The 26,939-nt window shown below is 36.6% G+C and overlaps 4 protein-coding genes across 4 annotated transcripts; 2 read left to right on the top strand and 2 right to left on the bottom strand.

Annotated features, from left to right (window-relative positions):
- Positions 1-3: 3 nt before the first annotated feature.
- Positions 4-1,589, bottom strand: LOC110753574 (uncharacterized). Its single transcript, XM_021954503.2, has 6 exons — positions 1,208-1,589; positions 1,021-1,102; positions 859-925; positions 555-743; positions 411-471; positions 4-324 (listed from the first exon to the last, which is right to left on the bottom strand). Exons 1-6 carry the CDS (start codon positions 1,431-1,433, stop codon positions 164-166), a joined length of 786 nt encoding a protein of 261 aa, XP_021810195.1. The 5' UTR covers positions 1,434-1,589; the 3' UTR covers positions 4-163.
- A 2,698-nt stretch (positions 1,590-4,287) lies between these two features.
- Positions 4,288-5,955, bottom strand: LOC110753575 (uncharacterized). The gene is made up of 6 exons (XM_088244395.1): positions 5,614-5,955; positions 5,430-5,511; positions 5,250-5,316; positions 4,816-5,004; positions 4,656-4,716; positions 4,288-4,577 (listed from the first exon to the last, which is right to left on the bottom strand). Exons 1-6 carry the CDS (start codon positions 5,918-5,920, stop codon positions 4,417-4,419), a joined length of 867 nt encoding a protein of 288 aa, XP_088100521.1. The 5' UTR covers positions 5,921-5,955; the 3' UTR covers positions 4,288-4,416.
- A 4,158-nt stretch (positions 5,956-10,113) lies between these two features.
- Positions 10,114-10,774, top strand: LOC110753551 (plant/protein). Its single transcript, XM_021954470.2, has one exon. It carries the CDS (start codon positions 10,215-10,217, stop codon positions 10,680-10,682), a length of 468 nt encoding a protein of 155 aa, XP_021810162.1. The 5' UTR covers positions 10,114-10,214; the 3' UTR covers positions 10,683-10,774.
- Positions 10,775-20,011: 9,237 nt separating this feature from the next.
- Positions 20,012-25,058, top strand: LOC110753565 (glucomannan 4-beta-mannosyltransferase 9-like). Its single transcript, XM_021954490.2, has 9 exons — positions 20,012-20,990; positions 21,088-21,186; positions 21,313-21,565; positions 22,890-23,000; positions 23,200-23,336; positions 23,765-23,878; positions 23,978-24,177; positions 24,351-24,548; positions 24,670-25,058. The coding sequence occupies exons 1-9, from the start codon at positions 20,661-20,663 to the stop codon at positions 24,830-24,832; spliced, it is 1,605 nt and encodes a 534-aa protein (XP_021810182.1). The 5' UTR covers positions 20,012-20,660; the 3' UTR covers positions 24,833-25,058.
- Positions 25,059-26,939: the final 1,881 nt, after the last annotated feature.

The following is a 26,939-nucleotide window of genomic DNA, read 5'->3' as shown; positions in this document are numbered from 1 at the left end:
GCATTAAATCAAAACAGAGCTACATTAATAGAACGTTCGAAAGCACAAGACACACTGCCGCTAAACAAGGCCAAATTTAGTTCAAAATTCAAAATCAACAACTGAAATAATTAAACAACATAACCCTTCATCACAGTGGAATTTTTTTTTTTTTGGCAGCTGCTCAATCCTTCTGAAAACGACTGATAATCTTTGAATAGTAACCCCAATCAGAATGGGCAGTAGTTACTGCGGGCTGGCCAAATGGATGCTCTTTAACATAAGAAGGAACATCATCTGCATCTGCCAGTCCATCCAAATAAAGCCTCAACTCACCCTTGGGACCTAATGACAACAATTAGAAAAGTAAACCCCTTGAGTAAATGAGAAATCTAGAGACCAAGGAATGACCATGATTAAATTCAACTCACCTAAAGCCATGTCATCAACTTGGTCAACCTTGTATTCAGCAGGACAGATAGCTGTGTGAGGCTGCAGAGGAAACAAATCCAAAAATTAAACACAGAAAAGTCTCAGATTTTTACAAGAAAATGGCAGTAAGCATAATATATTACAGGGTTTAGCAGGGCCTTGTAAGGCTGGTTATCCATCAACAGTGTGTTTGATGAAGAATATTTCCCAGTAGATGAAGATCTGGTTTTGGAGCACTTACTTTCCCATACCTTCTTCAACTCCTTCAGAAAGAGAGGCTTGTCTCTCTTCTCCAAGGTCTTGAACCCAGAATCAGTGCATTTAACTTGATCCTAAAGAAAGCAAAAACATAACAAAAAATGTTTGAAACTTCCAGAAAATAACCTTTATCAATGTCTAGAAATCGGACAGAAGCATTCGAAGGTGAAGAGTACAGTATTTACTTACCCAAGCAAATACCAGTTTACTTCTCAGTCCTTTCATCACACAATCCAAGGCATTGTCCAAATACCATCTGTTAATCAAATAAAAGACCAGAAACAATAGGGCATCAAGTAAGGAAACAAATCTCGCTAAGCAAATTTGGGTGTAGACTGTAGAGTTGCATACTCCTTTGCAGAAGACCATATTCCAACATCAAATCTTTCTAAACAGAATTTCATAAAATCTTCACAGTGTGGCCTTTTGTAAACTGTGTAAGAGAAGAGCCAAAAAAAGAAAAAAAAGAATAGATTTTCAGTGAGGAACAAAATTCTAATTTGCTAACATGTTAGAAGAAAAACAAATTGTGAGATACCCCGAAAGCTTCCATATGATGCATCAACATAGCGGAAGCTTGGTATTTTGGCTCTTTCGTAGCGGTGTACCCTATGACAAAGCAACCCTCCAAGGCTAAGAACAATAAGCTTCTTTCTTGGACCAAGGTTCAGTTTCTCCAAAGGGAGGCTACATTCTTCGGCTTCACTACTATTGTTACCAGAACATTCAACTTTGCCCTTCAACTTTTCTGACATCTTTGGCATGCATGCACCATGGAAAGACAAAAAAATGTATATATATCCGGATCAGAGGACACAGGAAAAACTTAAATTTTGACACACTTCTTTAAAGGTTAAGCAAATACTTGAAAGAAAGCAATAAAGAAAGCATAAATTTCTTTAGTAAATGCTTAACCTTCAGATCTATTATCATCTAACGGTTGAAATGCTTTTAGAGAAAGCACCAAGGAAAGACAAAACTATGTATATAGGGTCAGAATCAGGGAAAAAAAGAAGATAAATTTTGACGCACTTCTTATCCCGTAGATTTATTATCATCTGAAATGCTTTTAGTACTAAAGAAAGCAACTTCTTTTATTATTTTATTGATAGCACCCATAGCAGTAGTTGATTTATAGATTAGATGAGATTTATGAGAGCCTTTTTATCAGTTTGTTGACTCTTTTTAAGTCTTGTTCATAACTATTGAATGGGTGGCTTTCCAAGCTTCATGCTTATGGGGTTATGAATCATACTTATTGAGCTCGACAACGACACTATCCTAACCCTTAATCCATGGCTTTAATCACAAACTTATCTTAAACATTCTCTGAGTTTTTTAAGGGAAAAAAGTCTTTGTTGTCGCCCCCCTTGGGGGTTGTCGGCCTCCTTTCCTACCTCCTCTCCTTTCCTTTCATCCCTTATTTTCTCCTTCCCTTATTTTTTCCTCAAGATTGCTAGTTTATGTTGTGATGTGGAACCAGTCGCCGTGAAACGATGTTGTCGCCTTGATATAGTTACCATATTTTGGCCTACGTACACAAGGAGTTGGCTTCCTTCGACATAGTTTGGAGCTCTAAAGAGGGGAAGAGGCTTGGTTGTGTTGGGTTCGGGTTTAGCCAGTGCAGGACTATGGCTTTAGCCGGTATGGTGCTATGATTTTCTTCGGGTTGCCTGAAAGATGTGGAGCGGTGGTCTTGTTTCTTAGTTTTGTTTTAAACTAATAATTTTCAGAAACTCTTTAGGAGTTTGTTATGATTTATTTTCTATTTAAGATTTTTATTTATTTTTAGCTTTTGGCTTTAAATATGGATAGCACTGCAGATTTGTATAGTAGGTCTGAGTACATGTGCTTCTGGTTGCTAGATCGGGGATTTAGTCATTGTTTGGGCTACGCGTGATTCTCTCTAGATAAATTCAACAAGTTGTTGCGTTTGGTCACTGGAGAAGATTTAACCACATTCGGCACATAGTTACTTTCTACTTTTGTTTGTTCATTAATAATATACTATTGCTTATTTTCAAAAATCACAAACTTATCTGACAACGACACTATCCTAACCCTTAATCCATGGCTTTAATCACAAACTTATCTTAAACATTCTCTGAGTTTTTTAAGGGAAAAAAGTCTTTGTTGTCGCCCCCCTTGGGGGTTGTCGGCCTCCTTTCCTACCTCCTCTCCTTTCCTTTCATCCCTTATTTTCTCCTTCCCTTATTTTTTCCTCAAGATTGCTAGTTTATGTTGTGATGTGGAACCAGTCGCCGTGAAACGATGTTGTCGCCTTGATATAGTTACCATATTTTGGCCTACGTACACAAGGAGTTGGCTTCCTTCGACATAGTTTGGAGCTCTAAAGAGGGGAAGAGGCTTGGTTGTGTTGGGTTCGGGTTTAGCCAGTGCAGGACTATGGCTTTAGCTGGTATGGTGCTATGATTTTCTTCGGGTTGCCTGAAAGATGTGGAGCGGTGGTCTTGTTTCTTAGTTTTGTTTTAAACTAATAATTTTCAGAAACTCTTTAGGAGTTTGCTGTGATTTGTTTTCTATTTAAGATTTTTATTTATTTTTAGCTTTTGGCTTTAAATATGGATAGCACTGCAGATTTGTATAGTAGGTCTGAGTACATGTGCTTCTGGTTGCTAGATCGGGGATTTAGTCATTGTTTGGGCTACGCGTGATTCTCTCTAGATAAATTCAACAAGTTGTTGCGTTTGGTCACTGGAGAAGATTTACCCACATTCGGCACATAGTTACTTTCTACTTTTGTTTGTTCATTAATAATATACTATTGCTTATTTTCAAAAATCACAAACTTATCTGATTGTCATTTCACTAGCAGTAGCAAAGCAAACTAAACACTATAAATTGTACTTTGTTGACCATATGAGCCCGTTTGGTTCGCGGATTGAACTTCCCATGAGATGGGAATAGAGAATGTTCATTCCCATGTTTCCTATATTTGGAAACATTGGGAAATGAGGATCATGAAATGTCATTTTATCTCATTCCCATGTTTGGTTTGTACAACATTACAATTGAAAATTTGTTTAGTTTTTCAATAATAACTTAACTTTTTTTTAATTAAAAATAAATAAACACGAAGAGTTTTTTTAAACATGTTATTTTAAAAATAGAACAAGGGTAACGTAGTCATAAAAAAAATTGCATTAATATTTAGATTAATTACACTTTAGTACCTTGTTGTTACAACCTTAAGACATGTTAGTTTCTACCTTCTCAATTTTTACAATAACATACCTCAGACTTCTAAATTTGTTACAATGTGGTTCCGCTGTTAGGGTTTCTGTTAAATCTCTCCGTTAGTTGCCTTGTGGCATTGTGGGTCCCACAATTTTCAATTTTTGTTAATTTAAATTGATTAAAATATGAATAAAAAATTAAAACAAAAAAAAAACCAAATTTTAAAAAAATAAAAATAAAAAGAATAGATTTTCAGCGAGGAACAAAATTCTAATTTGCTAACAAGTTAGAAGAAAAACAAATTGTGTGATACCATGAAAGCTTCCATATGATGCATCAACATAGCGAAAGCTTGGTATATTGGCTCTTTCTCTTTCGTAGCGGTATAATGATATGCAAATGCAAAAGAGACACTGCTGCTGCTAAAAAGGCCAAGATTTTAGTTAAAAGCAGAACATATCCAACAAATCCCTGGACAACAAAATCACTTAAACCACTCCAGCTTCATAACAATGGAGTTCTTTTTTCTTCTTTTTTTTCTGCAACAGCTCAATCCTTCTGAAAATGACTGATAATATTTGAATAGAAATCCCAATCAGCATGAGCACTAGTTATTGCAGGCTGGCCAATTGGATGCTCTTCAACATAAGAAGTAACATCATCTGCATCTGCCAGTCCTTCCAAGTAAAGCCTTAACTCACCCTTAGGGCCTAATGAAACAATTAAAAGGTAACCCCTGTGAATAAAGGAGAAAGCAATTTTTCTCAAGACAATTAAATCCTACTCACCTAAAGCCATGTCATCAACTTGGTCAACTTTGTATTCAGCAGGACAAATGGATGTGTGAGGCTGCAGAGAAAACAAATCCAATAATTAAACATAAAACAATCTGATGAGATGAGATGAGATGTTCATCAGAAAACAGCACTAAAGCATAACATAAATTACAGGGTTTAGCAGAGCCTTGTAAGGAGTTGTTATTAATAGTGTGTTGGTTGAAGAATACTGCACAATCCAAGATGGAAGGGTGGCTTTGGAACCCTTGTTTTCCCATATTTTCTTCAACTCCTTCAGTAAGATAGGCTTGTCTCTCTTCTCCAAGGCCTTGAACCCAGAATCAGTACATTCAGCTTGATCCTGACCCCAAAAAAAAAAAATCAAAACATCACACATAAAAACCTCAAAACTAGTAAATGACTAGTGTAGTGGTTTTGAGTCTTAGCATTTGTGTATTTTGTGTGAGTTTAATATATTATTGCCCCTCTTAATAGAAAAGGTCCTAAAAAGGACAAAAAAACCTCAAAACTTTGAACAACTTACCAATATATTATTCTGGAAATGAATAAAAGCATTAGAAGAACAAGAGCATGATATGTACTTACCCAAGCAAATACCAATTTTCTCCTCAATCCCTTCATTACACAATCCAAGGCGCTGTCCATGTACCATCTGTCACAAAAACACCAGAAACAAATAAACCACTCCAATTTGGGAAATTAAGGCATGATGCAAAACGATTCATTTTAAATCGAAATGGGAAAAGTGGGGTAAGAGTTACACACTCCCTTGCAGAAGACCATATTCCTACTTCAAATCTTTCCAAGCAAAATTTCATAAAATCTTCACAGTAAGGCCTCTTGTACACTGAAAAAGATAGAGAAAAACGAAGAGGTTGTCATGAGCAAAAGTTGAACTTCCTACAAACTTAAAAAAGAAGAAGAAAAATATGTACAAGAATTTTAATACCGTAAAAGTTTCCATATGCAGCATCTGGACGGCGGAATTTCGGTATGCCGGATTTTTCACAGCGGTATACCCTATGACAGAGCAATCCTCCAACACCAAGAATAAGAAGCTTCTTCCTTGGACCAAGGTTCAGTTTCTCCAAAGGGAGGCCACATTCTTTGGCTTCACTACTATTGTTACCAGAACATTCAACTTTGCTCTTCAACTTTTGTGACATCTTTGGCATGCATGCACCATAGAAAGACAAAAATATGTAAATATCAAGATCGGAGAACACACAAACAACATAAATTTCGACACACTTCATTAAAGGTTAAGGAAATACTTGAAAGAAAGCAATAAAGCAAGCATAAATTTCTTTATCGTTTAACGGTGGAAATGCTTTTAGAAAAAGCAACTTGAATTTTTTTATTTTATACAAGCGATATTCAAACATAGTACGAGATGAGATTTATGAGAGCCTTTATCAGTTGTTGACCACTTTTTTAGTCTTTTTCATAACTATTGAACGGGTGGCATTCCAAGCTTCATGAGTAGGGAGCATTTTTGCTGATCACATTAACCAAAGGTGTATGCTCACTACCACCCTTAAAATGATGACACATGTCTCATAATTAACCTTAGTTAATTTTTATGTGAGAATAAATTAAAAAAATCGAAAAAGGGCCCACATCACAACACACTCCCCCTTTTTCTTCTTTCCCTCTTCCTTTTATTTTATTTAAAAATAAAAATAAAAAATAAAAAATATTTATCGAGCTCGACAACTACTTTATATCTTCCTAAAAGTAAAAGTATTTACTTTAACCCCTCACACTTCAATGGCTTTTTTTTTTGATGAAGAAAAAGGGGGAAACCCCAAGCACCAACACAGCAACTAACTAGAACTAATCAGGCGGGACTTAACAGTTCCCAAAGAATCATTAAGCAATAAAAAATCAAGCCAAGCAGGGCTCTCCTCAAGATAGTAACAACCTAGATCCAAATTGTGACTCCAAGTAGCCAACCCGTCAGCTACATCATTCATCTCTCTATAGATATGTTGAAGCTTGATCCTTCGAAACAAGTTCATAAGTCTTTTACAGCTACTAATCAGCCCTGCATTAGGATGACAAGCATTCAAAATCTTACTCTGAACAAGAAGCACCGCAGTCTCAGAATCCATCTCAATAACAATATCCTCTACTTTTTTCTCAACAGCCAAGTTCATCCCAAAAAATAGCCCCCACAACTCAGCTTCAAGAACTTCTCCCTGGCCTGAGTTGACAGCAAATCCACCAATCCACTGACCCAAATGATCCCTCAAGACACCTCCAGCACCAATGGCACCAGTACTGTTCATGCGAGATCCATCGACATTTAACTTGATCACACCAATTTCAGGAGGAACCCAAGCCAACAACACTTGCACCTTATTAGCTCCCCTATTATTACCAGCAATGGCTTGAAACCAATCCTTTGCAGCAGTAAAGATAAAATCTTTGGGATTGAAAGGCAAGTCAGTATTATCTTTAAAAATAAAGTCATTTCTCCATTTCCAAATATACCAGCAAATGAAAATAAACATAATTCTCCATGGAATCTGAGCAAAGTGAGCCTTGGAACACAAATTGCTTAATAGCCAAGGGTGAAAATCAGATTGGAAAAAAGGTCTAGCATGCGTAGAGTTCATAAATAGATTCCATACCTTTCTTGCTCTAGAACAATCTCTTAAGATGTGCAAGGTAGATTCAATAGGCCACTTACAGTAATCGCAGGCACCGTTTCCAGTGAGATGCCTTCGAACTCGCTGCTCATTGGAGAGAATTTTCCCCTGAAAAACCAGCCACAAGAAAACTTGGAAATAGTAAAGATTGGAAATAACTATTACATCAATTGCAGGTTTGTACTACAAAAACACACCACCTAATATTTTTATAAAAATAAATAGTTTGAAGAGCCCAAATTCACTAGCCTAATCTGAAAAATGGAAGATATAATAACTAAGTTTGAAAATACTAATAAAGAGAGTTTTGCAGACACCAATTCAAGCATTACAAAGTATCCGAAGGCTACGTTTGTGGCATGTTTACTAATCCGGAATTGAATTAGGGGGAATTGAATTGAGGATGAATTGAATTGAGGAGGAGTTGGATTGAGGAGAATTAGATTCCGGATTCCTAATGAAGTTGTTTACTAAACCATACGGATTGAGGGGAGTTAGATTCCGAATTCCTATTGAAGTTGTTTACTAAATCATATGGAATTGGGGTAGGAGTGGTACTAATTACTAAAATGTCCACATTTTTTGGTTAAAGTAGATGGCATATTTGGAATTTTGAAAATTGTGTGAGGATATAATGGGTAAAAAAGATGAATTCCTAATGGGTGAATTCTCCAGGAATTAGAATACCACCTCCAATTCCGGAATTGAATTCCTCCAAAATCATGAATTCAATTCCTAATTTTGTGTGGGCCCCGCTTACTTTTCAATTCCTTAATGTGAAGTAAACGCAGGAATTCTCCATAGGCGGAATTCAATTCCGGATGAGAATTCCAATTCCGGATTAGTAAACATGCCATTGGTTCATTGGAAAGAAGGCTTGAGGATGGGAAATCAATTACTTTCCCATAGTTGGTAAATCCATGCATGAAAAATGGTTGTCTGACACAAAGGAAAATAGGGGGGGAAATGTAACCCTCCTCCTCCCTTGGGTTTCATTTTCCCTTTCTCATGAGAAAGTTTAATAAAACGGGCTAATGTTAAATGCACATTTTTCATGATCATTTTGTCCCCTTAAGTTCGGTAAAAATGGGCATCAAGTACATTTTTTATTGGAGAAGGCCTAACACTGGTGAAAAGCCAAAAATAAGAAAAACAGCTTTTAGATTAAGTAACTAATAGAAATTAACTTTTACATGCACAATATTTCTCTCCCACATTACCTAATGCCGTGTCATCATCATTGTCAGCGTTATATGACTCCAAAAATGTCAATGTGTCAAAGAAATAAATTTAGAAAGATTATTGAAAAACAAAAAAACACAATAAAAAAAGAGAAGGGGCAGAGTTGTGATGAAATTACAGGATTTAAAAGGGCCTTGTAAGGTTGATCATCAATAAACAGTGTGTCTGATTCCGAATACTTCCCATCAAAATGTTTCCGCAGTTTTCCCCTCCAGCTACTTGAACCCAGAATCAGTGCGTTCATTTTGATCCTATTGAGAAAAAAAATATTAGTAAAATTGTGCTGTCTATATGGCTCAGTGATGTAAATATTTTGCATTGAACTGTTTCAACTTACCCAGACAAACAACAGTTTCTCTTCTCTCTCAGCCTACCCATCAAACAACCCAAGAAACCATCAACATTTTTCCTGGCAATCAATCAGAAGAAGAAAAACATTATCAAAATGTTTTAAAATATCAACTTTGAAGAGGTTAAGTATATTCAAAGAAACAGAGACTCTTGGGCAGAGCTCCAAATTCCAACTTCAAATCTATCGAGGCAGAACTGCATGAACTCTTCAACAGAAGGTCATTTAAAGACTGCATCAACAATGAAGAAGAGAGTGAAAGCCCACAGTCGCTTTCATCACTGCCACATGAAGCACTATTTTCATCATGATCATAATCATTGTCATGGCAAACAAGCTTGTTTCTGAGGTTCTTTCAGCCATAATTCAAACTATTCAATGCTCGAAAACTTGTGCTGAGTAAAAACATCGCCAATTTATAGTAGAGCAAGAAAGGCCGCTAGACTCTCATCAACTTCTGTGTTCCAAACTTCCAAGGTTCATTTTATTGGGAACTGAAAAGAACACCCTTCAAATTCTTTACTAGGTTAGTTTTCTGCCTTTGGACACAGTAGCGTCGTTTTGTAATACTATACTAGGGGTCAAAGATATTCAAAGAAATGTTAATGGCGTCGCTTGGGAGTCGCAACTCTTGCATACAGTTCTCAATACAATAACTCTTCATTTCTCATCAAAGCAAATAACTGGACCAGCACAAGAGGGATGATGAGAAATGCTCTCTTGTGAAACTCTCATGTAACATAGAGAATGTTTACATTGTCATTGTGAATCTGGATCGTTGATCTCATGTTGATTTTTGCTAGAATGTGTGTGGTTCAAATTCAATAGGACATAGTTAAGTTCGGCACAAGGGGTTTGTAACTCAAATCAAATAATTAAGAACAATTATAAGTTTTGCAAAAAATAAAAACATGACTCGGAATGATAATTATGAGATGAACAAGCGCCCTTCTTTTACGTATGCATTCAATTCAACTTGAGTCAAAGATTTATTAGAACTAGGCCCAAGTTGCAGTCTTTTGAATAATTTGGGCTTGTTCAAATTGAATCCATGAATAACCATCACACACACAAGTCCAAATTGAATCCATGCAGAACCTTCTCAGAGTTACCAGAACAAAACGTGGGAATCTGCCATACCACCACACGGCAGAAGCTCCTAGCAACACCTTTTTCAAACGCCCAATACCTTTCCAGCGCCTTCTAGCTCTCTCTTTGTGCTTATCTCATATCTTATATAACAAACACGGAGACTTGGGTCTCCTCCATTACAAAACGACAAACACTTTGAGTGCAAAAAAGGCAATGAAGCCCATCGAAGCCAAGAAAGACACGGTGACGGTCCGAGCGGTGAGCCAGGACGAGGAGGGTCGAAAGAGAGTGGAGAAGACGGAGCTCCACACCCACAACGTCGACACAATCAAGTACATCGAGAAGAAGCTCGTCGACAAAGGCGTGCAGCGCCTCGAGCGCCACCCGAGAGACGGGACTGGGATCGGGCAGCCGCCGCCGAAGTCCGGCCACGGGGGCAAGTACACGTGGGAGGGGCCTGATGACGTGGCGGAGAATGAGATGGACCCGGTCCCACCGGCTATTGATGAAGGGGACCCAAACTACGTGGACGAGGTGGCGGAGGAGAGGATCGTGAAGGGGGAGGATGCTGACGTGGCGGGGTTGGTGGTGGGGAAGGTTGAGGTGGCTAAGGTTGCTGAGAACAGGGAGGGGGTTGCTAGGGTTGAGGTGGTTCCTCCTCACCTCCACCTCGAAACTTAGTTGATTTCTAACTCCCACCAGAAGTGATGTGGTTTTGTTGACCCAAAAAAATAAAATAATAATAATCATGTATGCTGTGTTTAAATTTGGTCTTTGGTGATCTTTTTTGTACCTATGACATGTAATGTTTGGATATAAGTTAACCACTTCCTCCAAAATTTGCACTTCTTTTTGCCTAATGCATGTTACATTACTTGCCCCTACCCTACCAAACAGAGGCTTGGGGGGAAAAAAAAACCCAGTTCCAACGAGGAGGCCAAGCCCGGGCTGGGAGTGGGACCCATGAAAGACGGGCTGGCCTGACGGTCAGTTTTGCCCGAGGGCTGACGACGTCAGCTCAAGCTCCAGCCTATAGAAGACAGGTGTCAAGGCCTGGGCGCTCCGATTTGCTTCTCCTCCTTCAATCCAACGGCTAGCATTTTTTTGGCAATAAAATTATGAAAAAAAATTGAATTTTTTTTTAAAAAAACCAAAATATTCTGAGTAAATGTCTTTCAAGATCTTATTTTCATTTTCAACATTTAAGTAAATGTCTTTGTCCTTTTACTTTTATTTATTTTTATATTACTTCATTTACTTAAGTTTACAATGTAAATAAGGAAGTACCCCCCATTTGAATTCAAATAAAAATACTAGAAAATCAAATTCTCACCAAATTAAAATATGAAAAATCGGTTTTAGTGCAAAATACGATTTAGGCAAAAAATGATGGCTCATTAAGTCAATATATATTTCATACTAAAATCCCATAAAATCAAGTTTTCTTATTTGATGTGTAAGGAACAAAAGCCGCCAAAAATTATCTTGAGAAAATGATTATTCCTAAAAATCATTTTTCATACTTAGTCAATATTGCACATCCGCTAAAAAATTTCTGGGTCTGCCAGTGCACGTAGGAACCCGAAAATATTATCCAAATTAATTATTGAGGTAAAAAAATTTGTGAAAAAAAAACAAAAAAATGAATAGTAATTACCCCTTGCCATGGCAACGGGTGGAAACACACAATACTATTTGCAAGGTCAACAACTATTCACGTGAATAGTGCCTGCCCTAGCCCCCCTCTTGCCATGGCAAGGGGCAAATGGGTGGAGTTGCTCTTAGAGGTGGTTAAGAAGCCGGAAGCTGCTTAAATCGAAGCAAAGTACTCGGGAAACTGCCATAAGTTCCATCTAATTGCTTATTTTAGCTTTATTTTATCTTTATACTCAGCGACGGACCCAAGAATTTTTCAGCGAAGGTACAATTTATAAAAGCTAAGAGCTCCAAAAAAAAAAAAACCTAACCATCCTTATAATTTAAACAATACTAATGTTATTCATAATTAATTTAAAAAAATAACAGTACAATTAACCTACAATTGTTACTGACGAGGTTTCATATCATGAAAACGTCGCATTATATTTGCATTACTAATACAAGAAAAAACATTTTTCCTAATGTAAACAATCAATCTATCACTCAACCATTGATTCCTTATTTTGTTACATAATGGTGTTTTCACAATATTCATAGCTGAAAAAGCTCTCTCAACTGAAGCAGTTGCAACGGGTAAAACTAAAGCCAATGTAAGAAGTAAATAGTACATAGTTGTATATTCTACTCCTTCCTGTATTCACCAATTTTTCTGCCAGATCAGTAATTCCGTTCAATGATGAAAGCTCAGTGCTGCTCTGCATATCAACAATATAAAGCCCAAATTAATCTTTAAGCTTCATGAGGTCTCGGTCATTAAATTATTGAGGGTAAAATTTATCAAAACAAAGTATTTTTTGTTTGTCAAAAGCTGCAAAATTATAAGTCGGACTCAAACATGCCATACAAAGAAGCAATTCAGTATTTACCTCAGTGGAAGCGATTATTCAATTCCACTAGTTGCTTATCAATGATAGTAAGAAATAAGTCCACACGATAATAATGGCGGTTTGTGATTTTCTGAGCTTTATTTCTTGATCTCCCTTGTGGTACAAATAAATCATCCATGTTAGGAACGTCAATATCATTGTTGCCACAAAATATTGACACTTCGCCAAGCAAATCATCAAAGTCATCATCCCTCACGGATTATAGCTTTTGCTTACATCTTTGGACCAACATCATTGCATTTACAATATCTTGATATTTCTTTTGTAATGTCTTTGACAAATCATTTGTGATTCTCAGTATAAATCTCATCAAATATAGGTGAAACACAAAGTCAAAAGTTTGTATTTCTTTCAATAACCTATTTGCTTCACCTAAATTATCTTGGTTGATATCATCAACAATTCATTCAAGTACCTTCACCACGGGATGAAACATAATATTAATACTAAGTAAAGTATCATAATGTGAGTTCCAATTAAAACCCAATTAACTTAGGAATTATAGAAGCCCTTTGAAAAGCCCACGAAATGGCCCAACAGCTTCCCCTTTCTTTTAAAATAAAAAAATAAAAAAAACCTTAGTCCACAACGACGTCATTTTGGCCAGGTTATAAAAAAGAAAAAAAGCAGTGCCTTTTAAAAAGCCTGATCCAAAACGGTTTTGGCCAAGCTTCGTTATAAAAAAAAAAAAACAAGTGTGCGCGCGCTGGTCGCAGCGCCCAGTTGGTTTGAGCATTTCGTCGAACAGGTTGCGTGCGTCTCTAGTCTGAAGCGGAGGTGCAGGTGCACCTCCTTGCCCCTGCACAGTTCCGCCACTGTTTATACTTGGGCATTTTATTAGTAATCATCATGTATTATCATGTATGTTTTATCCTCCCACATGTTTGCTTCTGTTAGTTATCACCATGTATAATAATGTTTTATCCCAAACTTTCGCTTAAGAGAAATAAATGATCAAACTAAACTCCTCACTACATGTAGTGTTTTCAATAATGAGGGTGTTATTGAATTTTTTTGGGGTTTGGATTTATAAAATTGGTCCGAATCTAAGGGTTTTTTGAGCTTTGGACTTAAAATTTATTTTTGAGTTTGCTTGAGCTTTTGAGTTAGAATTTATTTTTGAGTTTATAAAATTAGATCAAAATAGGATACCAAACGGGCCTTAAGAGTTTAACATAAGCCGAAGCCAAGTTGAAATTCGAAATTTGGACTGTGTTTGATGAATCCAAATCCAAGTTGCCGATTGACCATTGGTTGTGTTTGTTCAAACTTCAGAATTCAGTTGGATTGTGTCCTTATTTGAAAGGGCGTGATGGGCTCTAAACACTTGTTTTGGGACCCAAAATGGAACAACCTTGATAAATAGGCTAATAACTACTTTCATGGAGGTTTTAAAAGTCACTCTGTCGAGAAATCTCTTAAATTCCATTTAAAGTAAGTATACGAAGAAGCACGGGATGAGATGTGTGCATCCCAAAATCACTTCCAAATATTGTAGAAATGTTGATGCACCATCCTTTTTATGAAGAATTCTGATCCCATTTCTGTTTTGTTCGATAGGCCAGTTTGTGCTTTCCCAGTCCCTTCAGTTTCTGTCTTGTTTCTAACCATTCTGATAAAGAATACACGAAGCTACGTTTGATCAGTAACATTATTATAATCCCAAGTCCACCAACAATCACATGAAACAAGCTAAACTATCACACCATGACTGCTATCTAACTTATGTTTAGAACGTTTAGCGGTCCCCCTACAACATGAGATTAATTATGTGTGAACCTAAATTGATGTAATTGCTTCTAACTTAATTACCTATCAAAATGGTGACCCTCACATCACAAACACGCACGTTTCATAATTCTAATATTATTAAGAACAGGTTGGTGAAGCATTACAACTTGTTGAACATGAAATTTTAATTAAAGACTAATGTCACATTATAGTCTTTTTATACAAATGTTTTATTTCCTAATTCTGTTTGGTAATGGATTATGATCATTGGTCATATTATATAAGTATTCCTTAATTACAAAACTTGTTATTAGCGGCTTGTTAATTAATAGCATAAAACGTGCCAAAACACTCTCCAACCTACCTAACCTATTTTTTTTTATACATATATATAAGATTCGTATGAATACGTCATTTCTTGTTTAGGCTTAATTCTCTCTATATCAATATTTTGTTGTGTTTGGTCACTGGAAATATTGTATCCATATTCGGTATTATAGCTATTTTGTACTCTGTTATGTTTCATCAATAATTACTATTATTTTTCCTATAAATAAAAAAACATTTGTATGAATCCCTAGAAAATTAAACGACAAAATGTGTTTTAAAAATATTTGAAACTTGTGGAAGTAGTACAAGGTTTCCTTGACCGCGAGTGATGGACTAACACATGTTTAGAGATGTTGTGGATCTGTCACCAAAATCGTACAATCATTTGAACTTGTTATTGAAGATTAAGAAAACCATCAAGATTAAATATTTTCCAACACAGACAGAACACAAAATGGATGACAGCGCAGGGCTTGAGTTGAAGAGATGATTTGATGGCTGGTTGATGAAAACGAATCATGCCTTTGGTTAAAAGGATAATTCTGTATGCATCTTATCATGCTGGCAAAAAAGGAAGTTCTAACGTTTCCAATGGTAACCATTGTCGGTTCCATGTGTTCTATGTTTGTAAGATTACCGACGCATGACCATAGCATATATACTTGTTTGTATTTTATAAATGTACTTACAGTTATGTTTTACAAGTATTCGTTTCAAACGTTAATTAACTGCGTGTTGAATTGGATGCATTAGCGTAAATGAGTAATTTTCTATTGTTAGTCGATGGTATGAAATTATGATATAGCCCGTTTGTCAACATAACACGTCATAATGTTCAAGTAATATACTTATTACTTGATAATTTATCATGTTATGCTATTGGATTATCAATTTGAATCATTAGTTGAGTGAATTCTTATTAAGATGCATGATGTAAGTTAATAAACAAAATCACCTATATCTGTATACTTGGATACGCCCATCTGTCTCATAATATTATGGCGGAAATGATTTGCATGCATCAGCAATTGGATTCTCAGCTGGCTTAGAAATGATAATTAGAATGATTAGCCATAAAGCATGTAAAAAAGTAATTAAAAGGATCCAAAGGGCAGATCTCAAAATCAACTCAAAAAAAGTTATGCACTAATTTAATATTTCAGCCACTCGTGTTCTGCCCTTAGCTACTTTGAAGACAATACGCTTAAAACTTTGGGGCCAAAACAAACCACCAAAAGAGCTACAATTAATCCTTTTAAAAATCAATAATGGAGACAAAGAATGAAACCTTTTCTTATTTTATTATAAGTACCGACTAGAAAATAAAAAGTGACTACTTTTGGGGTTTTCAATCTAAATAAACTCTATAAGAGTTTTTGTATATTATGTCATCCTAAAATGTGTTTATTAGTTAAATTCTCGACAAAGAATGAGCTTGGATAAGCAGTTTTTATTGCGAAAGGAAAGGAAAAAGAGATAAGAAATTATTTGCTTGTGAAGTAATACATTTTGGTTGCTTTCAAAGTTCAACATTTTTCTTAGTTTCATACTAAACAAGTAATCTCATAATCATTGTAAGTAAGACCATGAAGAAGGAATAAAACATTGTTAAGATTGCCACATCTCTAGTGGAACACACTGCCCTCAAGTTTTCTTTATTGTGATTAATGGTGGCAAATTTCAACTATAAGCCAAAATAAAAATACATATATTATAGCCAAAAATGCCCACACAATGAAGTTTTATTTTAAAAATTTTAAAATTTTTTCCTTTCTTTGTTTTTAAATATTAGGAGTCATATTCAAAATGGGTGTGAGATGAGTGGAATAGGTTAGGGTGTCTAGATCAACATAGACGTAGAGACTTTCACATTTAGGTTTTGAACTTTGAAGGATTGAGATTGAGAGCTTCATGAGTACAACAAACAAGGTGCACAACACCAATATACCAAGTTTTTTAGGCAATGGAAATGGTACATGGGATATCATCATTTCTATGTTTCCTATGGGGCGTCCAAGCCCACCAACCCCTGTCAAATATAAATAAATATTTTCATACCTAAAAATAAAATTTACAATATATGTATATATGAATAATAAAATGTAGTTGAGTTTTTTTGTTTTTTAAGGATCTTTCCTAATGAGAAGGGCGATAATATATTAAACTTACACATACTACACTGATGTTAGAACTCGAACACATGACCTTATTTGGGGAGCAATTACTCAAACAACTATACTAGTGGGTCCTTTGCAAATGTGGTTGAAAAATGTGAAAGAGAGAGAAACAACAAACACAAACCAAACAAATGGAGAATATGTATCTTTAAAAAGAAAAGGTTAAGTGCACTACCAACAACGGAATATCTTTTAGGCTTATTTATTGTAGTGCCACTGAAACTTGGGTCAAATATCACTTTACCCCCCAAAAGTTAAAATGACCCACTTTCATCCCTTGACCGAGGTTTGGTGATCCACTTTGCCCCCTGCCATCAACTCCATTCAAACTCTGTTAAATCTGATGACATGGCAGGGCTGTTTTTGTAATTTTGTATATAAATAAAAATATAATTAAATAATTTTAATAATTAAAAATATAATTAAATAATTTTAATAATTAAAAATATAATTAAATAATTTTAATAATTAAAAATTAAAATAAATTTAAAAAACACCACTGCCACGTCATCAAAGTTAACAGAGTTTTGGATGGAGTTGACAGCAAAGGGCAAAGTGGGTCACCAAACCTCGGTCAAGGGATGAAAGTGGGCCATTTTAAGTTTGAGGGGGTAAAGTGAGATTTGACCAAAGTTTCAGAGGGCATTACTGTAATTAAGCCTATCTTTTATTTGTGTATAGAAAAACCATTTTTTTAAGAATTTATAAAATATACATACAAAAAATAGCAAAAGCCTTACTGGATATCATTCTAGCTGTGATATATGAAAGAAGATCATTCTAAAATTGAAAATTAAGTTGATTAATTATATTAAAATGTTAATGCCATTGACTGTAGATTGCATATGCTTTGAATAACATAATAGTTTTAGGTGAAGAAAAGGAGAGATAGGGGACTATTAATTGAGACTTTCTTTTTAATTCTTGTGATAAGGTTAGTTGTGAAATAAATAAAAGAAGAAAAAGCCTAGTCAAAGATACTTTTGCCAAAAAAAAAAAAAAAAAACTAGTGTGACACATACTGCAAAATAAATTTTATAGAAAATTTATAATGTTACATGCTCGATAGGTGAAATACTGAAAGAAAGCAGTTGAGCATATATGTTATATTAACCGTGAAACATGTGTTATACTTTTCTATGTAGTGATATACATTGCTCAGGAAGTTATTTGAGTTGATTCATTGCCACATTGTATTTCATGCTCAAAAGAAATATAGAAAATTTCAGGTTGCCTACACTTTGCTGGTGGATGTTCTGGAAAATGTTTTTATTGTACACGTGATACATGATACCAAAGGAATGAATACCCACATAAACTAATCATTTTCAGCGCGCATATATATATATATATATATATAGAAATTCTCTTTTGCAGACATCCGGACGTTACTATCGTGCGGACGCCGTGTATTTTGTACTACCCCTCTCTATTTTCCTGCCTGTTTACAATAGGATCCACACGATAATAACGTGCGGACATCCGGATAAGAGAATAACTATATATATATTAAGGTTTTATGCTAAAGTTTATACACTGTGTGTGTTGTTTTGTTGGGCTATTTCATATATAGATCTATGAATTTGAGACTTTTTGTCCAACGTATTTCCCTCCTCGTGACAATCATGGCCAATATAAATATACAATTTCATGTGTATCATAGATGTCGGTGCTGCGAGTGATATTTTGGTCTACAAAATACCAATTTAGACATTGGAGAGCATTCGTATAACAGCTACGACCCCCAACTAGAAAACCCCACTCTGACTATGCCTAGTTTGCCCAATATTACAGCTCTGTTCACTTCTCACTAAAAAGCAAGTCACACGAGAACCATCTGAGCTGTCCCATAGACATAGACATGGACTAAACCAACACCAATACTTTTCCCTGTCATTACATGATTTTTGGACCGACTACAACGACACATCATCCTCCTTTCTTCCTTTCTCTTCTTTTCGCTTTCTATTTGCCCTTTCCTAAATAGCTCATTAGCATACCATTTTACAACCTCCTTTTAGGATTCCGCTTGCCACCTTCCTTGTAAGAGCATTCGCAATGGAAGGGTGTATTTTCGGGGGTGTAAAGCCACTTTTACATTCCATTTAAACTTCCGGGGATTGTAAATGTGATTTTTGCTCCAATTGGTAAGATGTATAATTGATTTCTTTCACTTTTTCTACTGTAGGTCTCAATTTTGTCCACTTTTTCTCACATTTTCTCATATAGGTCCCACCGGCAAGAGATATAAAAAAAGATGTACATGTGCATCTAAATTTGCATCTCATGATGGTGATGCAAATTTACACTCGTTTACACCTCTCCATTGCGGGTGATTCCGATCACAAAGGCTGTATATTTAACATATACCTCATTATACACCCTCCAACTGTGGACGCTCTAAGAAGATACTCATTCTTTATGTGAATCACAGTTTGACACATATGCAAAAATTCAAACACAAAACTTCGAGTGCATGAGCAAATACTTTTAAAACCACTTGAGCTATAAACCGCTTAATAATAATTCAAATATTTTATTTAAAAAAAGAAAGAAAAGAAGATGTCATATATTTCTTTTGTTTCTTTGATAGAAAATGTAAACAATAAAGGGGTTACACCTTTTTGAGTTGTAGCCGTTGATTAGAAAAATGTACAATGTACAAAGTAGGTGAGCTCTAGAGTGTGCTACAGTTCATTCCCTTTCTCAAAATAGGGAATTTAAGCACAAGTAACAAAATCGACCAACTCATTAAATTGTTCTCTATTTTACGTAAGAGCATTTTGTGGCTCCACTCTCCCCTTAATCTAGGGCAGAAGAGAGGAGAGAGAGAAGGAACCTCTCAAATCTTCTAATTGTACGTCAATTTAAGCTCACTTAAATTAAAATTGGTTAATTTCAAACAAAATTGTTATCCAGTCTAAACATAGGAAACATGGTTGGAACATCCCCCTTCAAAAAAGGTTTTTTTTTAAAAAAAATTACAAAATTTTATAATTTCTCCACAAGTCTAATGATTATAAATGTTAGGGTGACAAAATTGGTAAAAGTTGATAGCGCCACATGGCCGTGATATGACGTCAGCTGTCGGTTATCTCACCGCCGGCACATTGCATATTTTCCTCTTCTCTTTTTTCATCCGTCAACCTTTTTTTTTGGTTTACTTTTTATCCCTTGAACCTTTATGGTTGCGAATTTTTACAAGCCGCAACATCACAACAGTTGGGACTAGAGGCTTATTTGTGAGGAGAGAGAGCTAAAAAGCATTATAAATTAGGAAGAGAGAAACAGAGAAGCCAAGAACACCTCAAAAAACCCAAAGAGAGCTTCCATTACAGCTAGCTCTCCGATTCTCTCTTTGCTAGATCTCTCATTTTATCTTTCTGTTTCTGTTTTTCCTGTTGCCACATTTTGTACATTTATGCGCTGTTCTGCTTCTGGTTTCCTTGTTTTCAGAAGCAGAAAGGTTCTATTTTTAGGAAAAGGAGGCAGAGAGACAGGGAGCTTCTCGTGAGGCTTTTTATACAAATCTTCAGGTGCTGTATTTTCTGTGCATTTGAGGTTGGTTGGTGCCTTGAGATCTCAACTGGGTTTGTATTTGTTTTCTCAAATGTGGTGGAGGTTGAGCCACTGACTTAAGCTCTTCCTCCATTGTTTTTTGCGTATCAGACCTGCAAAATCATCCACAGAAAAGAAAATACTCGCGCTCTTTTCAGAAAAAAAAGCTCCTCTGAATCCATTTTGGTCTCTTGGATTTCTCTTGGAAACCAGAAAAAAGCAATCTTTCCACTTTTTCATAGCTTGCTTTATCCCATTTGCCTCTCCTCTGTTTCTGGCTCTGTTTTCTTGAGAAGAAATCATAGAAAAAGTCCACAATGGAACGGCTTTCAACGGCGACCTTTATACCAGATACATTTTTAGGTGCCAGAGATGACTTTTCCATGCAAATGGGAGTGATTTGGAGTAAGATCAAAGCCCCATTGATCGTTCCTCTGCTAAGAATCACAGTTGTGCTGTGCTTGATCATGTCGGTTATGCTCTTCATTGAGAGGCTGTACATGGCCATTGTCATTGTTCTGATAAAGCTTTTTGGACGAAAACCAGATAAGAGGTACAATTGGGAGCCCATGAAAGATGATGTTGAGTTGGGAAACTCAGCTTATCCCATGGTTCTGGTCCAAATCCCAATGTACAATGAAAGAGAGGTTCTTATAATCTTTCCCTTAACTTCTTTGATTCTTAATCAGCTGTTAATTATGTGAAATTATAGCATTAAATTTGTGTTTCATAATTAAAATGCAGGTTTATCAGCTTTCAATAGGAGCTGCATGTGGGCTATCTTGGCCTTCTGATAGGATCATCATTCAAGTCCTTGATGATTCAACAGACTCAACTGTCAAGGTTCCTAGCAAAAACCCAACACTCAAAAACAACCAAAAAGCTTCAATCTTTCACCAAAATTTTAACTACCCTTTTCAAAATTTTCTATGCTTGGGCTAATTTTTGTGCATGGTAATCAAACTGCAGGACATGGTGGAGCTAGAGTGCCAAAGATGGGCAAACAAAGGCATAAACATCAAGTACGAGATAAGAGACAACAGAAATGGGTACAAAGCTGGGGCTCTCAAAGAAGGCATGAAGCGCAACTACGTTAAACACTGCGATTATGTCGCCATCTTTGACGCTGATTTCCAACCCGAGTCAGATTTTCTCTGGCGCACCATTCCCTTCCTTGTCCACAACCCTGAGCTTGCTCTCGTTCAGACTCGCTGGAAATTCGGTAAGTCCACTGGTTTAATTAGTTTAGTGATTTAATCTGGTATACTTTATTTTGGTTGGATTCTAAAAACAGTACTGCCATATAAAAACTGTCGGTGCTTCTGTGCTTGTTTGAGAAGATTTCGAGGAAATAGCTGGGCCCCACCTTCTGCCTTTTACTATTGCCATGGCTGCCACTGGTTTTGCCACGTGTGTGACCTTTCTGTCTGCTTTCTTTGCTTGGGGCCCGTATTCTAAAACCAACCCACATGAAAATTCAATTGTGAAATTCAATGGCATTTGGTGCTGTTTTCAAAAGGACCAGAGAACCCAGATGTTATTTTCATCCCTTGTCTGTTTTAAGATGTCTGATATATTTGTGCTTGAATTGATTTATTGTTTGTTGGTGGGTTCTGCCATCAGTGGTCACAAATGGAAAAGAGTAGAGCTCTTAGCTGGATAGCCCTTCCCATACATAACCTCCAAGCTTTAAAGTTATCAAAATAATTGACACATTTTGGGGCAGATTAGATATGACAGATTTAAAATACTTAACTTGTAACATGGTTCATTTATGGTAAGCAACTATAATAGAGGGTCGTTCATGATAATTAAAGCATCAACTTTTGTGGCCGAAGAATTGGATGGACTCTTGAAATAGCCATTGAAATATAATATGAAACTTGTAAGTTTGTGCATTAGCAAAGTAATATTAGTTTGTGCGAATAGAGCAGACTTTGTTGGGAGAGGTCCCCGCTTTGCGCCCGACAGTACCTCGAGGGTTAGTCCCCGCAATCGCGCGGGGGATACCTTGACTTTCACCAAAAAAAGTAATATTAGTTTTTGCCTGGGCCCTTGCACCTGAGTTCGAACCCCCTCTCCGTACATTAGAATAGTTTAGAATATCTCCCTGGTTAAAAAAACAAAATTGGATAGGATAGAAGTTACAAACAACATAACACAATTTTTGGGGGGCCAAGTGTGCAGCTCTTCTTTTTGCTAAGAATGTTGCCATGTGCCTAGTGTTTCCCAGATAGGAAGTGCTAGATTTGGAGCACAAGTAAGAGGTTCTGCTTCGACCTGGAAATTGCAAGATATTGTAAGGGGTAAATCCGTCTTACATGGGATTCTCTTTCTTTCTCAACCCGGCAGGAGCATGTGACATCTTAATGGTGTACCTCTGTTCACTATACCCTAGCCACCGCCTACCCTGCTAAAAGTGACAGACAATTGAACTAATTCTCTGCTATATCATTATTGTAATTTATACCAATAAAAAAAGTCATGCAGATTTCAGCTTCTACTTTTCCTGACTTGGCATTTGCTTTTCTGGGCCGTTTTTGCAGTGAACTCAAATGAGTGCTTGATGACAAGAATGCAAGAAATGTCACTGGATTATCATTTCACAGTTGAGCAAGAAGTGGGCTCCTCCACTTATGCCTTCTTTGGATTCAATGGTAATTTACCAATTATCAGCAATTATTGTGCCATAAAAAATATTTTATATTGAACAAAAGCTTATACCAATATCAACTGATGGAAAAAAAATATGTACTTTTAGTTGTCTTTATGTTATAAAATGACAGAAAATTGGTATATTATATGCTAAAATGGGTTTGAGATTGTATGCCAACTTTTGTTGGTGTGATGATATAGGAACCGCTGGTGTATGGAGAATTGCTGCAATCAATGAGGCTGGAGGATGGAAGGACAGAACCACAGTGGAAGATATGGATCTGGCTGTTCGAGCTAGTCTCAAAGGCTGGAAATTTGTATATCTTGGTAGCATAAAGGTACCATTGTTGACCTATGCTTGTGCCTTTTTCTGCATTTATGTATTTGTGAATATTTAGCTGACTGATTCAATTGTGTCTCAAAAACAGTCCCGATAGGAAAACGAAATTATAGACAAAATGTGTCCTAGTGTGCATGATCTAGTTGTATGTTGAGTCTATATAGGCACTATGTGCAGAGGTCACAAATTTGATTATTCACATAAGTTACCGAGTCTTATCCGGTCGACCTTTGAAGGTATGAAGTTATGATGAACTGATTGTTTCTAAAACATCTGCAAGTTATATTTCATCGTCAGCTTTTGATTATGCCTGCACTTTTGAGTGCAACATCAGTCTAATCTATTTGGATAGCCGTTTTAATTACTAATGTTTAGTGTAGAACCTTTCCAATTCCAGACATAATCCTTATTTCATTTTCTCTACAGGTGAAGAATGAATTGCCAAGTACTTTCAAGGCCTACCGCTACCAACAGCACAGATGGTCTTGTGGTCCAGCTAACCTTTTCAGGAAAATGGTCATGGAAATTATAAGAAACAAGGTTTGCTTTTTTCGTGCTTCACATCAAATTTAGCCAATGGTTGGAGGTGAAGTGGAAATGAGTAAATAACTTAACCGTATCTGCATCTGTTTACTGCAGAAAGTATCACTATGGAAGAAGATCCATGTGATTTACAGCTTCTTCTTCGTCAGGAAGATCATAGCACATATCAACGCATTTGTATTTTACTGCATTGTCTTACCGGCAACTGTTTTGGTTCCTGAAGTTGTGGTGCCAAAGTGGGGAGGAATTTATATTCCTTCCATCATTACTCTTCTCAATGCAGTTGGCACTCCAAGGTCTAATTTCCTTTCAAGTTCTGCTTTTTCCCATTTTGGTTTGTATTTGTCTTTTGTTCAATTCTGTGTACTAGCTTCTTAATCTTGCTTTTGGTATTGTGCAATAAATTCATGTAATTTGGTGCCCCTGCTCTCGCCATTCTTCTTTTTCATGTTGTTCTACAATTTTGCAGGTCACTCCACTTATTGGTGTTCTGGATCCTATTTGAGAACGTCATGTCACTACACCGTACGAAGGCTACAATTATCGGTCTGCTAGAGGCTAGTCGAGTTAATGAATGGATTGTCACTGAGAAACTTGGAGATGCTCTTAAGACTTTGACAGTAGCCGCAAAATTACCCAGGAAACCTCGAATCAGGATTGGAGAAAGGTATGCATTCTCCCATGGACTCCCTATGCGAACTCAATTGTGTATTACTCCCTAAAATAAGACCTTGATGTTTGATAATGCCTGACTTCGGTTTTCCATTTGTGTTTTCACATGTTAACAGAATTCATTTGCTAGAGCTTGCTGTTGGATGTTACCTCTTCTTCTGTGGCACTTATGACTTTGCCTTTGGGAAAAACTACTTCTACCTTTTCCTTTACATCCAAGCAATGGCCTTCTATATCATTGGGTTTGGGTATGTTGGGACATTTGTTCCCAACTCTTAGTGGGGCTGCTGCAGAAATACTACAAAATTCTGTTAACTGCCCTCACTATATGCTGGAATCGCTCTCTTCTTCAGCAAAATAGTAGCAAGCTTGCAAAAAGAGAGACCAACAAGAAAAGAAAAAGGGTGGTCTTTTTTTTTTTTGGTACAGCATAAGATTTCGGGATGAGTCATAGAATTTGTTCTCTTGTGAATATTAAAAAAAAAGTAAGGAAATTAAATTTACAGATTGTTCTTGTGATGGGAGTGCAACACAAAGGAAAAGGCAAAAGGTCAAGGTAACTCAAGGGTGCTGACCCCAATCAGAGAAAACATATTTGTATGGATTGCTTGTAATTCTGAGATTTTTCAGATCTTTTTGTTGTTCATTTTGTTTTCCATTTTTGTTTGGATTTGCTAAAAATGCTTATCAAAGGAATAAACTCCATGGAAATGGGATGTGCTCTCTCTCTCTCTCTCCAATTGTGTACATGTTTTCACATTTCAACGAAGATTCACTATCCACTGCACAAAACAATGCAGATTTGTTGTATGGCAACAGCAACAAATAATTCAACACCATTCCTTCAGATAGCACCCACAGCAATCTTATCTTCAACAGAAAATACAAAAAGACTAGTAATGACAATAGAGCCAAGACCTTTCTATAGCCCCACAGTTGGGTAAGAGATGAAATTGGAACTGTATTGGTCTCCCATGCCTGCATAATTGCTTGCAGACCAAGCTAAAGAATATTTGGAACAATTCCTTTTATCAATGAAGATCCACCAAAGACACTTAATACAGTGACTGTGAGACAAGTCCTTTTCTCATTAATGCACGCATGAGAGGCTTGATATATTATGGACTATAGCCCTACAACTTTATTGGTCCAGCACCAACAGCTGTGAGCTACGACACCATAACCAACCAGCCATTTCATTAGGTGGTGGGTACCATAACACCATTCCAGCATTAACGCATTTTTTGTGCGGATACAATAAGCGCTCTTAATCATTTAAATTATACGCTCCTTACTGCTTGTGTTGAGGCCCAAAATATCACGAGAAGCCCAAAGATATTTAAAACCCAATATAATATATAATGTTGGTTATGTATTAATCCAAACTTTGTTTGGGGAATTAATTCATTAAATAAATATAGAAATAGTGTACATGTCATGCCAAACAAATAAAACATTTTTCCTATGCCAATCACCTGCCAAACTCACATGAACCCAAGTCATGTGGTTCACAGGGCTTGCAAGAGGGATTGTGATGTGGAAGGTTATGGAGGTCCACAAGGCCCACAGAAATTCTTGGATAATGGAGACTTTGGGCTAGCTACTTAGGAGCATCAAAGTCCATGCCCATTACTTAGAGTTCTCCAATGTAGGTGAGCAAATAAGATATTTTTCAAGCACTTCCTTTTACCCATAGGAAATAGTCATTTTTCAATGCCTAGCTTTACCTGATGGAAATAAAAGTGTTCCAATGCTCCATATTACCCACTAGAAACAAGCCAATTCCAACACTTTATTTTACCCATAGGAAATTGTCATTTTCCAATGCCTAGCTTTATCTGCTGGAAATAAGAATGTCCCAATGCTCCATTTTACCCGTTGGAAATAAACTAGCTCAAACACTTCCTTTTACCTATTGGAAACCACAGAGAGCCTTCACTTTCTATAAATTGGGAGGCATTGCCCAGGCAAAACCAACCCTTCTTGATTGTTGCAAGCCTCTTAACAAACATGAGAACTCACCTTTCTTTAGCTGCTGCAAGCATTCCAGCAGTCATCACAGTCATTCCTGAGCCATCAACCTCCATCCTTTTGGCATAAATTGGGAGGTATTGCCCAGGCAAAACCAACCCTCCTTGGTTGTTGCAAGCCTCTCAACAATCATGAGAACTCACATTTCTTTAGCTGCTGCAAGCATTCCAGCAGTCATCACAGTCATTCCTGAGCCATCAACCCCTATCCTTTGGTTGTGGCAAGCATCCCTGCAACCATCGACCAACATCTCTTGGTTACTCAAGCACCCCAACAACCATCAGACCACCTTCCTTCCTCCATTCGACTGCTGCAAGCATTCCAATGGCCATCCCAGCCATTTCTCAGCTATCAC

This window comes from Prunus avium, chromosome 7 (genome assembly GCF_965620075.1).
Source record: "Prunus avium chromosome 7, drPruAviu1.hap1.1, whole genome shotgun sequence".
NCBI classification, from domain to species: Eukaryota; Viridiplantae; Streptophyta; class Magnoliopsida; order Rosales; family Rosaceae; genus Prunus; species Prunus avium.
The sequence above is the reverse complement of the archived record's forward strand: the minus strand, read 5'-3'. Positions and strand labels throughout refer to the sequence as shown.